The 16998-nt window shown below is 44.2% G+C and overlaps 1 protein-coding gene across 1 annotated transcript in view; it reads left to right on the top strand.

Annotated features, from left to right (window-relative positions):
- Positions 1-16998, top strand: part of MOV10L1 (Mov10 like RNA helicase 1) — a 371844-nt gene that overhangs the window by 144351 nt on the left and 210495 nt on the right. The window contains exon 5 of the mRNA XM_075345097.1: positions 2475-2665. Within this exon, the coding sequence (XP_075201212.1) occupies positions 2475-2665 (191 nt within the window). The remainder of the gene's footprint in view (positions 1-2474; positions 2666-16998) is intronic.

Here is a 16998-nt window from a genome sequence, read left to right as displayed (position 1 = left end):
TTGTGTTGCACTCGCACCTAACATGAACTAAAATCAGCCGAGTTTTTTTCAGCCCAGTCGGACCGATTTTACTCGCATAGATGTGTTTCCACCCTTATTCTGTTTCTCTCATTGTAAAAAAAACCTTCACCAAATACTCAACATGTGCACGTGACCTTACAAATACTGAGGTAAAAAAAACCCAAATCTTCAATGTGTGCACGTGACCTTAAAGAGAACCTCTCATGTCATTTTTCTATATTAAATGGACCCCAATTTCTTGTTAGTGGTGCATTGGGCATCACTATTATGGTATTCTCAAACTGAAGTTCCCAGTATTTATCTAAATAATAAACTTTTTACCATTTGGTGAAGGCATCAGAGATCTTCTCGTTCAGTCATCGGGATGGCGCCTTGTTGCATTTCTGGCACGGTTAGTCACAGTCCCCTTCAAATTGACATGACTGGCCCAACATTATGGCAATCTCCTAGTAAATCCGAAGCATGTACATATTTGAAGTGAGGCTGGGGACATATATCCAGATTCACTGCACATGCCTGAGGAGCTGATGGGCAGTGGCCAAGATCGGGATTTATTATGAGATTGCTATAACGTCAGGCTAGGCACGGCAATCAGTCAGATTGCGATGAGAATGCATAATTTGGAGAGGACCATGCCTGACTATATCTGAAATGCTACAAAGCGCCACACCGACAACTGAAAGAAAAGGTGATGCTTTCACCTAATGATAAAAATGGTTGTTTTTTTTTGTTTTTTTCTTTAGCTAAATACTGGTTTTCACAAAGTGGCATAAAAGCATTGAAAAGTCACAAAATATAGAGTTGTGTGAAATAATTGCAAATTTGGGGGGTTTCACACCATTTTGGATCAGCTCTGCTGACATGTGCAGAGCTGGGGAGGATCAGGGTGATTTTCCATGTGTGTTTTTGAGCCAGTGGATTTACAGGGAATCTATCAGCAGGATTTTGCAATGTAAGCTGAGGACAGCATGCTGCAAAGGTTAAAAAAGATAATACAACTGTGTTTCTCTTATCTGTATGTGAGCTACTGTTTATCTAAACTAAAGGGCTTAGGGGTGCTTCACACACAGCGAGCTCGCTGCCGAGATCGCTGCTGAGTCACGCTTTTTGTGACGCAGCAGTGACCTCATTAGCGATCTCGCTGTGTGTGACAATGAGCAGCGATCTGGCCCCTGCTGCGAGATCGCTGCTCGTTACACACAGCCCTGGTTCGTTTTCTTCAAAGCCGCTCTCCCGCTGTGACACACAGATCGCTGTGTGTGACAGCGAGAGAGCGACAAATGAAGCGAGCAGGAGCCGGCATCTGACAGCTGAGGTAAGCTGTATCCAAGATAAACATCGGGTAACCAAGGTGGTTACCCGATATTTACCTTAGTTACGAGCCTCTGCAGCTCTCACGCTGCCTGTGCTGCCGGCTCCGGCTCTCTGCACATGTAGCTGCTGTACACATCGGGTTAATTAACCCGATGTGTACAGCAGCTAGGAGAGCAAGGAGCCAGCGCTAAGCAGTGTGCGCGGCTCCCTGCTCTCTGAACATGTAGCTGCATTACACATCGGGTTAATTAACCCGATGTGTACTGTAGCTATGGTAGGAGAGCAAGGAGCCAGCGCTCAGTGTGCGCGGCTCCCTGCTCCCTGCTCACACTGGTAACTAATGTAAACATCGGGTAACCATACCCGATGTTTACCTTAGTTACCAGTCTCTGCAGCTTCCAGACGGCAGCTCCGTGCAAGCGCAGCGTCGCTTGCACGTCGCTGCTGGCTGGGGGCTGTTCACTGGTCGCTGGTGAGATCTGCCTGTTTGACAGCTCACCAGCGACCATGTAGCGATGCAGCAGCGATCCTGACCAGGTCAGATCGCTGGTCGGATCGCTGCTGCATCGCTAAGTGTGAAGGTACCCTTATTGCTTTGTGATTAACATTGGTGTGACCCCTCCCCTCCTGCAGAGCAGACCTCCACGCCCCCTGCTGTGATTGATACCTCAGTCAATGCACAATCTCTATTGAGCGCCTGGTGTGGGCATGAACAGCTCCCAGCTCTGCTACATTCAATTCATAGATAAAGTCAGAACACCTGCACCGAGTAATCTACGTTGAACATGGTTAGTTTCAGAATCTGTTTGCCTACATTATGCTGCTCTCAGATGAAGTAGCAAAAACCTGGTGACAGATTCTCTTTAAAAAGAATAGGGAATATCAAGAGATGTATATTTCTCCTTTCTGCTGGTTAGAATTATGTTTGGGCTCAAAACTTTCAGAAAACCTGTTTTGTTTTCTTTCTTCTAAAAAAAAAAAAAAAACCCACGATGTGTTCAGCCATCCCGAAGGAATATGACTTGATTTATTACAATAGGAAGCTCCCATTATTTCAGAGTGTTGTGAATATATTTAAACACTGGACATATGATGGGCAAAATAATGGAGACTTTTTTTTTTTTGTTTTGGCTATCCAGGTAAAAGTCACTGCTTTCTATGGGATGACTGGTGTAATCGATGACAGTATATACTTCACAGTTGATGCCATCCAACTTCCAGAAGGGTACAAACCTCAGCGTAATGACCTCGTTAATGCTGTAGTAGTGGAAAGTAATCAGTCTTGTTACGTGTGGAGAGCACTTTGCTTAACGCCAACTAAAAGAAATGGGTAAAGGATTCTAAAATATTAATGTTTTTCTCGTGTTTGGTTCACATAGAAATTCTGAATGTGAATGGCTATTTTTCCTTCGAGTGATTTGGGATACTTATATACCTTGGCATGTAAAAGTTTGTGCACCCTTAGTTAAATTTATTGTTATTGTGAAGTTGAAGATGAAATTATATCTAAAAGGCAGAAAGTTAGATGATACATTGGGTCGATGTAAATGGGCACCTTTGCAGATTTGTATGCAGAGATAAATTTGACCAAGGTTTCAGACCTTATCCCTCACAAGAGAATTGGAAGACTCATGGCTGGCTTAAATAAGCATTTACAAGCTGTGATACTTGCCAAAGGGGGTCATACTGGGTACTAACCATGCAGGGTGCCCAAACCTTTACATACCACTGTATGTGCTGTTTCCAATAGTTAAGCTGACACTATTAATTAAAGGGATTGTCTGCTACTTCAATATTGAATGGCCATTTCTGGGATAAGTCATCAATATCGCATAGGTGAGGGCCTGACATCCCCACTGATTAGATGTTGCATGTAATAAAGTACCGTATTTTTCGGACTATAAGATGCACCGGACTATAAGACGCACCCTGGTTTTAGAGGAGGAAAATAGGAAAATAAAATTTTAAGCAAAAAATGTGGTCATGATACACTGTTATGGGGCGAGGATCTGCTGCTGACACTGTTATGGGGGTAATGTCCCCAAATTCTCTACTAAGGTATCCCATTCTGGTAATGATCCTCCTGCCTTGTATATGCAGTATATGTCTCTCATCCTGCTATATACCGTCATTCTGCCATATGGCCACATCCTTCTATATACTGGCAAATGGCCGCATCCTGCTATATAACCCATCATGGCATATGGCCCCATTCTGCTCATAATATACCCCCATCCTGCTCATAATATACCCCCATCCTGCTCATAATATACCCCCATTCTGCTCATAATATACCCCCATCCTGCTCATATGACCCCATCCTGCTCATAATATACCCCCATCCTGGTGTATGGCCGAATCCTGTGGCACATAAAAAAAAAAATAAATGTTCATCCTCACCTTACCTCACTCCCTGCAGCATCGCTCGTCCTCCCATCTGTGTCAGCGGCAGTGCCTCTGAGTGGAGCCGTCCCCGTTACCCTGCTGCATCGCGATCATCTCCAGTGTCTGTGCCAGCGGCTGCATGTGGACACGTGCGCACAGCGATAACGTCATCGCTGTGCGTGGCGCTAGTCTCCACCCAGCCGCCGGCACAGACACAGACTGGAAGACGAGCGATGCTGCAGGGGAACGGTGAGTACTGTACACTGATTCACTGCTCCCCGCACTGATGATGATGTGCGGGGGGCAGTGAATACAGCCGCACATGATCACTCCAGGCTGTAGTTGCCAGGGGTGATCATGTGGGCAGGTTGTTTATCCCTGGCCCATCATCCCGCCCACCTGTCAGTGCCTGCTTCAGCGCTGAGGGATGATGGGCGTGCATATTAAATGAGCGGGTCCACGTGGTCACGGCAGGCTGCTACAGCCTGCTCTTGCCCCCGATGACCCGCTCCACCGCAGCACCCACATTCCCCGCAGCCACATTCAGACCATAAGACGCACCCCCCACTTCCCCCAACATTTGGGGGGAAAAAAGTGCGTCTTATGGTCCGAAAAATACGGTAAATAGGAGCTGTTACTCGATCTCACTTGTCAACTGCCTCACCTATTACATCTATAAAGCTGTGTTCACACAGTGCGTTTTAGCTGCAGCTTTTTCCATGTTTTTTTCATTAGTTTTATGCAAATACATGCTAATAAAAAGTTGCTTTTTACTGTAGCAGCAAAACCTATGAGATTCCAGAAATTTCATGCACAGACACACGCTTGCTTTTTTTTTTCCTGACTGAAATGGAAAACTGCTGTGTTTTTTAAATAAACAGCATGTCAATTCTTTCGGCATTTTTCCACGTTTGAATGCTGCCGTTTTTTGAACGAAAGCAACTGTATTTAAACATGAATCATAGACAAATGACACCAAAAATGAAATTTTTTTTTAACTGCCAAGAGATTTGGTTTTGCCCCCCCCCACCTCCATATACAAAATAAGGCTGCAAAAAACAACTGTGAACATATCCTTACTACTCCGTAAGGAGCTCATTGCAAAACTCCTTCAACACCTTTAATTTAAAAAAGAAAAAACTGTGGAAAGAAAGCGCAAAATAGGGTCTTACCCCAATATGTACGGGGTGGGGGGGGGGTTGAAACTACTCACTAATTGTCGTTGTGAGAGTCACAACAACTGTAATTGCATGTAGAATTGATCAAAGGCTGCAGCCACCCAAAAACGGCAGATAACAGGGAAAGGTAGAGAGGGGTGTTCAAATGCTGCGCCGAAAGATCACTTAGACAGATGTTTAGATTAGTGTATCTTTATTTTCATCCAGGTCTACGCATTTCAGGAGCTTCTGCCCCCTTCCCCAGGACCGTCAGGAAAGACAAACATCAAATCTGCCCTACAGGCTAGATGGAAGGCCGTGGATCGCATGTAATTGTATTTTCCAGCTGAGATCCTTTTGTCCTGTCTCTCAGTCTGCTGTAAGGGAAGCTGATGGAAGGAGGCAGTGGAATGGATGCTTTCATGCTCCCCCTTCCACCCGGCTCTAAACATCTGTCTAAGTGATCTTTCGGCGCAGCATTTGAACACCCCTCTCTACCTTTGCCTGTTATAACACCTTTAATTTAGGAATTGATGGTCTATATTTTTTATTTTGATTCTGGATGATGAATGGTCTACCACGGTGGACATACCTTGCAAATCAATGTTGCAAACTAATCTTCTACCCCATCAGAATCTCAAGGTCTTCACTTTCCACTCAGAATCTACAAGGCTGGTTTTACTAGAATGGGATCATCCAGCCAAGACGTTTTCTCATACCACATGCCTGAACATTTCTAAGGTTACTTCCAAATGCTTAAAATCTCCTGTGGTGAATCCTCCAGTCTATCATCTCGCCTAAATAACTGCCATCCCAATGACAGATGCAGCTTCACTCCATCCATCATTCTCTGTATACGGTCAAACAATGATTTTGAAAAAGAATTTGATGTGAAGTGTCTAGTTCAGTCATTAGACCATTTGGTTTTTTTTTGTCTGCCTGAGTTTGTAGGACCACTAGTGAATGCCCCATTTGTGTTAAAAAAAAAAAAAAAAATGGCTGGAAATGTTCTTTTTTTTTTTTTCTTGAGTGGTCAACATTGCAACCTTTATGATGCGTAGTGAGCTTCGGCCTTGACGCTGCCAGAAGTCCTTGCCTGTAGTGTACTGGCCGCTAATACCTTTCTAGCTGGCCTACTACTCACCATCCAATCCTCTTCTTTCTGTCACATACCAAATCTCTAATTTCTTCACTGTAGGTCAGGACTTCCGACCACATCTAGGCTCCAGAGGTGACTGGGCGTCACAATGTCGTGACGTTGACGTCGCAGCGTTATATCCCGCAATTTCACTGATATTCACAATGTATAGGGCACTAATGAAGAGGGACTTACAGATCAAAACCCTTAAATGATAAATTTAAAAACCAACATTTTATTTCAGTACATTAAAAATTGTGTATAATTGTAGTGAATGTTGGTGCAAAAAGGTGAATCATTGTACAAAGTAATGGGCAAAAGCAGGAGAATGGGGCAAAAAATTACCATAGATAATGATAATAATAGAAGGATCAGGAGACAGAGGGATCGGGGAGTCGGAATTGAAATTTGTTCCCTAAATAATAAAAAAAAAATTCAGCCTACTGTCATATCCATAGTACTCCTCAGTTGCTGGATTATTGTCTTATGGTCCCAAAATAATAACCCTACCTGCCTGCAGAGGTCGGCACCCTAGAAGTCCATATGGCGCCCCCACTCAACGAAGGCTGACCCACAAATAACACTTGCTCCCTGCGTAAAGTTAAATAAATGTATAATGGTAAATAGAATTAAAACAGTCACTAGAAATAAGGCCTGTTATATACTTAAATGAAAAACTAACGCTCTGACTGGATGAGTGGGAAAAGGGAGTGAATGGGTGGACCTAAATTTAGGTATGCAAATATGGAGACACAGCAGGGAATTGGTAAACTGTAAGCTGATTTATTGTATAATAATTTAAGATAAAACACAAGTTTTAAAATTAAGGATAAAAACAAAACAAAAAACCTCTGCGTGGAGGTATTGTGGAGAGGGTCCTGGTGAGGAACTTAGGGACAGAAGGGGAGGCTTGGGACCTGTTAGGAATACAAAATGACAGGAATGAATGCAGGTAAACTGATAATAGGAGTAATGAGGATCGGGGTTGGATACTAATTACCTGGTGGTTATGAACACAATGAGGATGAATATGTAGAATTTGTGAAAATGACAAGAGGAGGAGAGAACAACTTTTGGGGTTTCCCCTTTATGTAGGAACCTGCAAACCAAAATAAGTAGATTAGTCTGTGTTGAGAGTCTGCTCCACAGTGTGGGGGTTTCCTAAAAGGGGGGGGGGTAAACCTACCAGTGCTGGTCTTTTGAGTGCCTGTGTATTTGCTTTTGAAGGCCTGATAGATTGGCGATATTTAGGAAAATGTCCTGAAAATATTAGTAGATTGAAATTAGTACTAATAGATAAACCCCAGGATTACAAGTGTTAGTGGTGGTGATAGAAAAATACCTGATGATATGAATGCTGTCTTTAGGATATAATATGTGTGCTGGTTTCAGCAACTACATAGGATAGAGATTGAAGTTTCACCTGGTAAAAATGGTATAAGATATTGAAAGAGTATGAATGGAAATGATATAGTCACGTAAATAACCATATGGAAATAAAGGACAGTATAAAAAATTGGTAATAATATTGTGTAGTATCTATTTGAGATCCCTCACCATTAGAATAATAATGTGACTTTTTTCTGTCTCCAAAAAATCCATCCTAACTGGAGGGGTGGCAACTATTTATTTTTTTTTTTTTTTCTCCGAAAACTTTAAACTAACGTACACACAAAGTTTCCTTTTTTTTTTTTTTCCCCCTCAAAACTTTAAACTTACACACAAAGTTCCCTTTTTTTTTTTTCTTTACTCTGAGAGGTTATATAAAGCAGCCATTTTACATTCTGGGACTATCCCTGAGGAAGAAGGATTGCAGTCCTTTGAAACGCGTCGGATTTAGTGCCCTTGTATCTGTGCATGCTTGCTAAACCTCCCACTATCCACAGTGACGTCACCCATCCCTGAGCTCACGGTAGTTGGACGGGAGAGTTTCCGGCCGGGACCTCCCACCCACTTCCACTCGGCGGCCTGTTACGCCGTACTCCACGCAGCTCCCAGCGACACTCCTGACGGACCAGCTTCCATGGACATCCCAGCCAGTTAGGTAAGACAATTACTGCCCCTAGCAAGGCGCCTGCTGACAGCCTGACTGTGATATTTTTTCACTATACAGTAGCTGACTCATACAACCAGCTATCTGACCTCACTATCTTTGACTACATCACCCTCTGTTTACCATTACCTAACGCAACCACTAGTCAGGTTGCAGGTTAACCCTTGAGCTTTCACATCCTCATCAGGCAGCCTGAATTCTCAACAGCTGAACTCAGTGCTCACTGACAGGTAAATAATTTTTAATATAATTTTATTTTTTTTTATTACAGAATACTATTACCAATTTTTTATACTGTCCTTTATTTCCATATGGTTATTTATGTGATTATATCATTTCCATTCATACTCTTTCAATATCTTATACCATTTTTACCAGGTGAAACTTCAATCTCTATCCTATGTAGTTGCTGAAACCAGCACACATATTATATCCTAAAGACAGCATTCATATCATCAGGTATTTTTCTATCACCACCACTAACACTTGTAATCCTGGGGTTTATCTATTAGTACTAATTTCAATCTACTAATATTTTCAGGACATTTTCCTAAATATCGCCAATCTATCAGGCCTTCAAAAGCAAATACACAGGCACTCAAAAGACCAGCACTGGTAGGTTTACCCCCCCCCCCCCTTTTAGGAAACCCCCACACTGTGGAGCAGACTGTCAACACAGACTAATCTACTTATTTTGGTTTACAGGTTCCTACATAAAGGGGAAACACCAAAAGTTGTTCTCTCCTCCTCTTGTCATTTTCACAAATTCTACATACCGTATTTTCCGGACCATAAGGCGCACCGGATTATAAGCTGCATTAGCAGTGAGCGCCGGCTAAGGCTCCTAGGTTCATATATAAGGCGCATCGGATTATAAGCCGCGGCGCATTAAAGTGAACCTTTCACCAGTTTTATGGCCCCTAAGCTGCGGCCACCACCAGTGGGCTCTTATATACAGCATTCTAACATGCTGTATATAAGAGCGCAGGCCGCGCTGTACAGCATAAACATCACTTTATAATACGGTACTCACCGAAACCGGTCACTCCAGTGCTGCTTGTCCAGATGGGCGGCGCTGTTCTCCGAGACCGGCGCCTCCTCTTTGGGCCATCTTGCTCCTCTGTCTTCTGAAGCCTGTGTGCATGACGCGTCCACGTCATACACACTCGCCGGCACTGAAGTCCTGCGCAGGACCTCAGTGCCGGCGAGTGTGTATGACGTGGACGCGTCATGCACACAGGCTTCAGAAGACAGAGGAGCAAGATGGCCGAAAGAGGAGGCGCCGGTCTCGGAGAACAGCGCCGCCCATCTGGACAAGCAGCACTGGAGTGACCGTTTCGGTGAGTACCGCATTATAAAGTGATGTTTATGCTGTACAGCGCGGCCTGCGCTCTTATATACAGCATGTTAGAATGCTGTATATAAGAGCCCACTGGTGGTGGCCGCAGCTTAGGGGCCATAAAACTGGTGAAAGGTTCACTTTACCGTAAATGAAAAAGCTCAGACTGTACTGTAGGTCAAAATTTATTTACGGTAACTCTTTCACAATACGTACGGTAACTCTCAACTTGTTCAGTTGTACAGTAACTGCAAATCAATACATTTTCAGTTCATTCTTCCTCCACAAATCCATCAAATTCTTCATCTTCAGTGTCGGAGTTTAACAGTTGGGCGATTTCTGTATCAAGCATTCTCGGGTCCCCCTCATCATTATCTGAGTCGGTCTCATTGCAGCTGCTTAGCTCTTCAGTGATGATTCCAGCCTTCCTGAAAGCTCGGATTACACTGGAGTCTGATACCTTTTTCCAGGCATCCACGATCCACTGGCACATAGTGGCATAACTTGCCCGGCGTTGCCTCCCTGTGTTGGTGAATGTGTGGTCACCTTCTGTCATCCAATGCTCCCACGCAGCTCGCAATTTAACTTTAAATGACCTGTTGATGCCGATATCTAGTGGCTGGAGCACTTTGGTTAATCCACCCGGAATTACGGCAAACTCTGAATTAGTTTTCTTCACTTGGGCTTTGACATTATCGGTCACATGGGCGCGCATGGAGTCACAAACCAATAGGGATGGGGATTTGTGAAAGAAACCATCCGGTCTCTTGACGTAGACCTCCCTCAGCCAATCAATCATCTTCTCCTCGTCCATCCAGCCCTTTGGGTTAGCTTTGATGATGACACCAGCAGGAAATTTTTCTTTGGGTAAAGTCTTTCTCTTGAAAATGACCATGGGTGGTAGTTTCTGGCCATTAGCCTGACAGGCGAGAACTACAGTGAAAGATGACTTCTCGTTTCCTGTGGTGCGTATAGATACCGTACTGGTCCCTGTTTTCTCAACAGTACGATTTACGGGGATATCGAAAGTGAGGGGGACCTCATCCATGTTAGTGATGTGTTCTGGCTTGATGTTCTTTTCATTTATCTTGGTTGTGCAGTAGGTGCGTAAAATGTCCAGCTTCTCTTCATAATCCTTTGGCAGTTGTTGACAGACAGTAGTTCTGGTGCGGATAGAGAGATTACGTCTTTTCATAAAACGAAAGCACCATTAAGGACCTCCTCGAAATTCTGTGATCTCCATGTCGCATGCTAACGCTGTGGCTTTCAGTCGAATAGAGACAGTGGAGACGCTTCTACCAGCGGTTCTCTGTTCGATAACCCACTGTTCTATTTTGTCCTCCAACTGTGGCCATCTTGCTTTGTTACCTCGGAAACTCAGTTTGGTCTTCTTTACCTGGCGCAGTGCATCTTCTTGTTTCCTCCAATTACGCACCATAGATTCATTTATGTTGAATTCTCTTGCAGCTGCTCTATTTCCATGCTCTACTGCATGATTTATAGCTTTAATCTTAAAATCTGCACCATAAGCATGTCGCTTAACAGGAGGCATTTTTGGGGTACAGATAACCCGCGCTACTCCCGCGCACAGATTTGTACATATCACTGCACTCAGTGAGGCTCCTGACTACGGTGGCCGTAATGCTCAATCCATGTACTGTACTGTATCCATATATAAAGCGCACCGGGTTATAAGCCGCACTGTCGATTTCTGAGAAAATCATAGGCTTTTATGTGCGCCTTATGGTCCGGAAAATACGGTATTCATCCTCATTGTGTTCCTAACCACCAGGTAATTAGTATCCAACCCCGATCCTCATTACTCCTATTATCAGTTTACCTGCATTCATTCCTGTCATTTTGTATTCCTAACAGGTCCCAAGCCTCCCCTTCTGTCCCGAAGTTCCTCACCAGGACCCTCTCCACAATACCTCCACGCAGAGGTTTTTTGTTTTGTTTTTATCCTTAATTTTAAAACTTGTTTTTTATCTTAAATTATTATACAATAAATCAGTTTACAGTTTACCAATTCCCTGCTATGTCTCCATATTTGTATACCTAAATTTAGGTCCACCCATTCACTCCCTTTTCCCACTCATCCAGTCAGCGCGGTAGTTTTTCATTTATTTCTTCTTTTAGACAGGTTTACGCGGACCCTGCCAACTGCCTGCAGCTTCCATTCCCTTCCTCCCCCCCTTTTTTATAGGTTTAACTGATTTTCTCAGTCCTGTGTCCCCCCTCCCCCATACCCCCAGAGTTAAGTATAGCCCCTTTCCCATTCCTTGTGGGAGCGCTAGTGTCCATCTTTATAATCGGTTATATACTTCGCTCTGTCCGATGACAACACAGGCCTGATGGCGCTGCTGAAATAATCAGATGCTTTTACTTAACGCGTTTTTCCCTTACAGAAATATTGTCGGGTTCATCAGGAAATGAATAGAAGATGGCTACAATTTCAATAGCTGTTGGGGTCAACACTCAATGTGCTCAGAGAAGGGTTATTAAGGAAACATGTAGCAATTCCAGCTCCCCAATTACTTTCCCTCCTGATCCCTCTATTATTATCCTTATCAATATGGTCATGCTGTTGTCCAATTCGAGCACTGCCTGTATGTCTTTTAAAGGGAACCTGTCATCAGGAATTTGGCTTTCAACCTAAACGTTTCCCCCTCTGCAGCTCGTGGGCTGCATTCTAGGAAGGTTTCTGTACTTTTTGTGCCCCTTTTTAAACCAAAATAAACACTTTATAAACTTGTACCTTTCTGTTTGAAAATCTTGTTAATTTTCCATGGGGGCGGGCCGTGTGGCGTCCGTTGCTGTATCTTACGCCGTCCCCCATGCTCCAAATCATGCCTCATAACGCCGCCCACTGCGCCGAGGTCCCGTGCACGCCGGGACACCTAGTGACGTGGTCGCATGCACGAGAGTATGGGCGGCGCTGTGATTGCATCGCAAGTGCGCGCCCATACTCTCGTGTGCGCGCCCTTTCCCCCACTGCCTCCAGCGTTCTGCGCCGGCCCGACGTCACCTCCTTCCCATCGTACCCTGCAGCAGGAAATAGATGGGAGGAGCGGAGCACAGGAGAAGCAGAGGATCTGAGCGACGTACAGAGGGGAGAGCGCGCACACGAGAGTATGGGCGCGCACTTGCGATGCAATCACAGCGCCGCCCATACTCTCGTGCCTGCGACCACGTCACTAGGTGTCCCGGCGTGCACGGGACCTCGGCGCAGTGGGCGGCGTTATGAGGCATGATTTGGAGCATGGGGGACGGCGTAAGCTACAGCAACGGACGCCACACGGCCCGCCCCCATGGAAAATTAACAAGATTTTCAAACAGAAAGGTACAAGTTTATAAAGTGTTTATTTTGCTTTAAAAAGGGGCACAAAAAGTACAAAAACCTTCCTAGAATGCAGCCCAGGAGCTGCAGAGGGGGAAACGTTTAGGTTGAAAGCCAAATTCCTGATGACAGGTTCCCTTTAAGAGATTTTCAGATCATTAAATTCTTATTTTCCTCATATTTTACGCAGTGCCCCAACTTTTTGGGACTAGTTGTTGTACATATCTAATGACTCAGAAGAGGCCATTACAAATGTTTGAGGAGCCTGTGGAATAATTCCTCCTTTGATGTATTGCATGGTGTCATTCTGTCAGAATTAATGTAAGTTATTACGAGCAGCAGCTGGCAGTATAAGGTTTGACAAGGGACTGTATTGGAGCATTTCTGACCAACATCCTCTAGCCTTGTCACTGTGGTAACCAGAGAGAGTTGGCAGTTGACAGTTGGCAGTTGAGACAGGCTCGGCTAAATGTAAGGAGCAGGGAACAAGTGCTTCTAGGATTGAATACTTTTTCTGACACTCTTTCCAGAGCCCTGATAACCAAGAGCCAATAGCAAGAGAAATATAAAGCCACGTTCCTGCCTTATGCAGGGAATCTATAAATACAGATCTGGACACTGGTAAGTGGCACTCAGCGTCGTGCCCAGCTATAGTAGGTAGTCTAAGAGACCAAGGGTACAACCCTAAATCTACAGAGCCCATATCAGCAAGGCCAACCCTCAGTTATAGATTTGCCATATGAGAGTATCCATCCAGTTGCCATCTTGCCAAAAGCTGTATGGAAAGCCGTATTGCGGCTAAATGCTGAAGAAGCTGTGATTTATTGATCTGTGATCCAGTACTGTTTCAACTGTTCATACAAGATGTAGCCTACCAACTTCATTCCTACCTAACTTTAAATAAACTAGATGTATCCTGGGAACGGGTCTGGAGTGCCTTTTTGTTGTGGAGGTATTCGCAATCAAAGTATTTGAACACCACTTGGACTCAAAGTTAAAGGGGTATTCCCATCTCAAATATCCTATCCCAACATGTATTAGGCGTAATAATATTAGCAAATACCTCCAATTAGAAAAGTAGTATAGATCTCCTGATATAGCCATGCCTCTTAGGGGTACTTCACACACAGCGAGATCGCTACTGAGATCGCTGCTGAGTCACGTTTTTTGTGACGCAGCAGTGACCTCATTAGCAATCTCGCTGTGTGTGACACTGAGCAGCGATCTGGCCCCTGCTGTGAGATCGCTGCTCGTTACACACAGCCCTGGTTCATTTTTTTATTGTTGCTCTCCCGTTGATAAGCACACATCGCTGTGTGTGACAGCGAGAAAGCAACAATCTTGAATGTGCAGGGAGCAGGAGCCGGCATCTGACAGCCTGCGGTAAGCTGTAACCAAGGTAAACATCGGGTAACCAAGGTGGTTACCCGATATTTACCTTCGTTACCAGCCTCCGCAGCTCTCACGCTGCCAGTGCCGGCTCCTGCTCCCTGCACACGCTAAGCGGTGTGCGCTGGTAACTAAGGTAAACATCGGGTAACCATACCCGATGTTTACCTTAGTTACCAGTGTCCGCAGCTTCCAGACGCCGGCTCCGTGCAAGCGCAGCGTCGCTTGCACGTCGCTGCTGGCTGGGGGCTGGTCACTGGTCGCTGGTGAGATCTGCCTGTTTAACAGCTCAACAGCGACCATGCAGCGACGCAGCAGCGATCCTGACCAGGTCAGATCGCTGGTGGGATCGCTGCTGCGTCGCTAAAGTGTGACGGTACCATTACCTCTTGTGCAGGGCATTGCAGCTCAGTTATACATGCTCAGTGTGCGTGTGAGCCCACATCAAAGGCAAGGACACGGCTGATATCGTAAAAGGGGTTAATCCTGATCAAATACAGTGATGAGCAAAAAGATAATAATGTATTGAACTTGTGACTTTCAGGCTCCGTATCTCACTATACACTGCATCCTTGAGTGCGAGACTACCTTCATCTTGGCTATCTCATACATAAATTTAATTTGCAACTATTTAGGATATGAATAATTATGCAAGTTCTCATCATGTTACTGCATTGTTACTGTTTTGTTCCTACTGTTTAAAAAAAAAAAAAAAAAGTTTTTCTTCTGTATACTACTTTTTATAACATCTTCTCACATTCCCTAGTAGCTCAGTGTTTTATTAAGTTGATTCCCAAGCAAAAGGTTCGCGTTGAGGAGCAGCCATGAATATTTCCCAAGAAACAGCACCATCAGATCAGTAGCGGTCTAGAAAATTGACAAACTGCATTATAAGTGCCATGACAGTTGGAAGAATTCGAAATTAATTCGTCCATGCAAAATATCAGAGTCAACAAGTCGTCTCACCTCAGGGTCTATCAGGTTTGTTGCGACAAACACAGCCACAAAGATGTACATGTAAGCACTGTGTGCGATGCATGTTACAAAAATTTGGAATGGTGGCTCGAAAAAAGATGAAGTACAAAAAGTGGACAGTAGAAGATTGGAAACGGGTGATTTGGAGCAATGAGACGAAAGTCAATAGACTAGGCTCTGATGTGTACAAATGTCTGGAAGAAAGAAAGGAAAAGGGGGCTAATGGAACGAGAAATTGATGGAACTGTCAAGTTCAGAAGAGGCAGCCTTATGATATGGGGTTGTTGCCAAAGGTGTTGGATACTTAACCAGGATTGATGGTCGTTTAAATGCTGAGCGATATGGGAGTATCCTACAAGACCAGTTACTTAGTACACTTGAGTACTATGCGTTTGAAAAGGACAAAATTCTGATCCACCAGTACAATATCTATCTGAATGAAGCATACATTGAGATTGGTGAAGAAATGGTTTAATGACCATGAAGTAGAGTTGCTGGATGGACCCTCCTCAGACCTCAAACCTCAGACACTTTTGGGTAGAATTGAAGAAAATACTGTATACATATCCAAGTGAGGCTACTTTCACACTTGCGTTTAGCGCAGTCCGTCACTATGGAGAATAGCGCAGTCCGTTAACGCACTGCGCTATTCTCCATAGTCTTGTATAGATGACGCACTGTAACACAAGTGTCAGCATTGCATCCGCTGGACGACGCAGCGTCGTTATTTTGACGCTGCACCGGGCGGATGGAACGCTGCATGTAACTTTTTTTGAGCAGCGGAAACCTTTATTTTTCACTGCGCATGCTCTCCTTTTTTTTTTTAATCACAAACTTTTATTTTATTTCTCGGTGGCCGAACGTTCAGCTGAGCGCTCGGCCGCCGGCATGTCAGGACACTCAGCTGAGCGCTCGGCTGCTGGCATGTCAGGGCACTCAGCTGAGCACGCTCGGCCGCCGGCATGTCAGGGCACTCAGCTGAACGCTCGGCCGCCAGCATGTGAGAGCGTTCGGCCGCCGGCTATTAAGAGCGATCAGCTGATCGTTCGCAATAGTCGGCTGCCGGTACTGTAAAGAAGAAAAAAAAAATAAATAAATAAATAACGCTTTCCGTTATTTTGTACGATCCGTAGCATTGCGTTGTGCCACTATATGGAACGCATCCATTGCATCTGTCACACAACGCAATGCTACGGAAGCCGTGCAACGCAAGTGTGAAACTAGCCTTAGTCGACCAGTATGCACTAACGTAGGGAAAGTGTAGAAGACACTGGGGATCAGATTTTGGTCGAGATATGCTTGAATCTGAGCGAGAACATGCGCAGAAGTATTCAGGCAGTGTTAAAAGCCAAAGATAACGTTACAAAATAATAAAAATGTTAGATTTTTAGGAGCAAAACAGTAAAAATGCAGTGACCCGACAAGAATCTACATAACTAATCATATGCTAAACAGTTGCAAGTCAAATTTACTTATGAGATGCCCAAGATGATTGTCTATAAAATGAAGGTTCTCTCACGTTCAAAGCTGTAGTAGATGGTGAGATATGGAGCATGAAAGTCAAAAGTTCATTATATTGTAACCCTTTTGCTTGTTACTGTACTTAACTACATTTGGTGAAATGCAGCCTCAAACTTGCAAGGAACTTCCACCATTTTACTGTTGCCTGCAGACACTCATTACACTGGTCTACAAAAAAAAAAAAAAATCTGGCATGGACTTTAAGAACAGTTTTAGACTAATTTGAGGTGCTGAATTCAAATCTGATCTTATAATTTCTCTATCACATCACATGTGAAGACTCAGAAGTGCAACATTACTGACTTTAAGAGGGTGTATTTTGCGTACTTCAAAGTAAAACTTGGAGACGAAGACAAGCATTGGGCT

Source organism: Anomaloglossus baeobatrachus, chromosome 4, assembly GCF_048569485.1.
Source record: "Anomaloglossus baeobatrachus isolate aAnoBae1 chromosome 4, aAnoBae1.hap1, whole genome shotgun sequence".
NCBI classification, from domain to species: domain Eukaryota; kingdom Metazoa; phylum Chordata; class Amphibia; order Anura; family Aromobatidae; genus Anomaloglossus; species Anomaloglossus baeobatrachus.
Note: the sequence above shows the minus strand (reverse complement) of the source record. Positions and strands in the feature narration are given on the sequence as shown.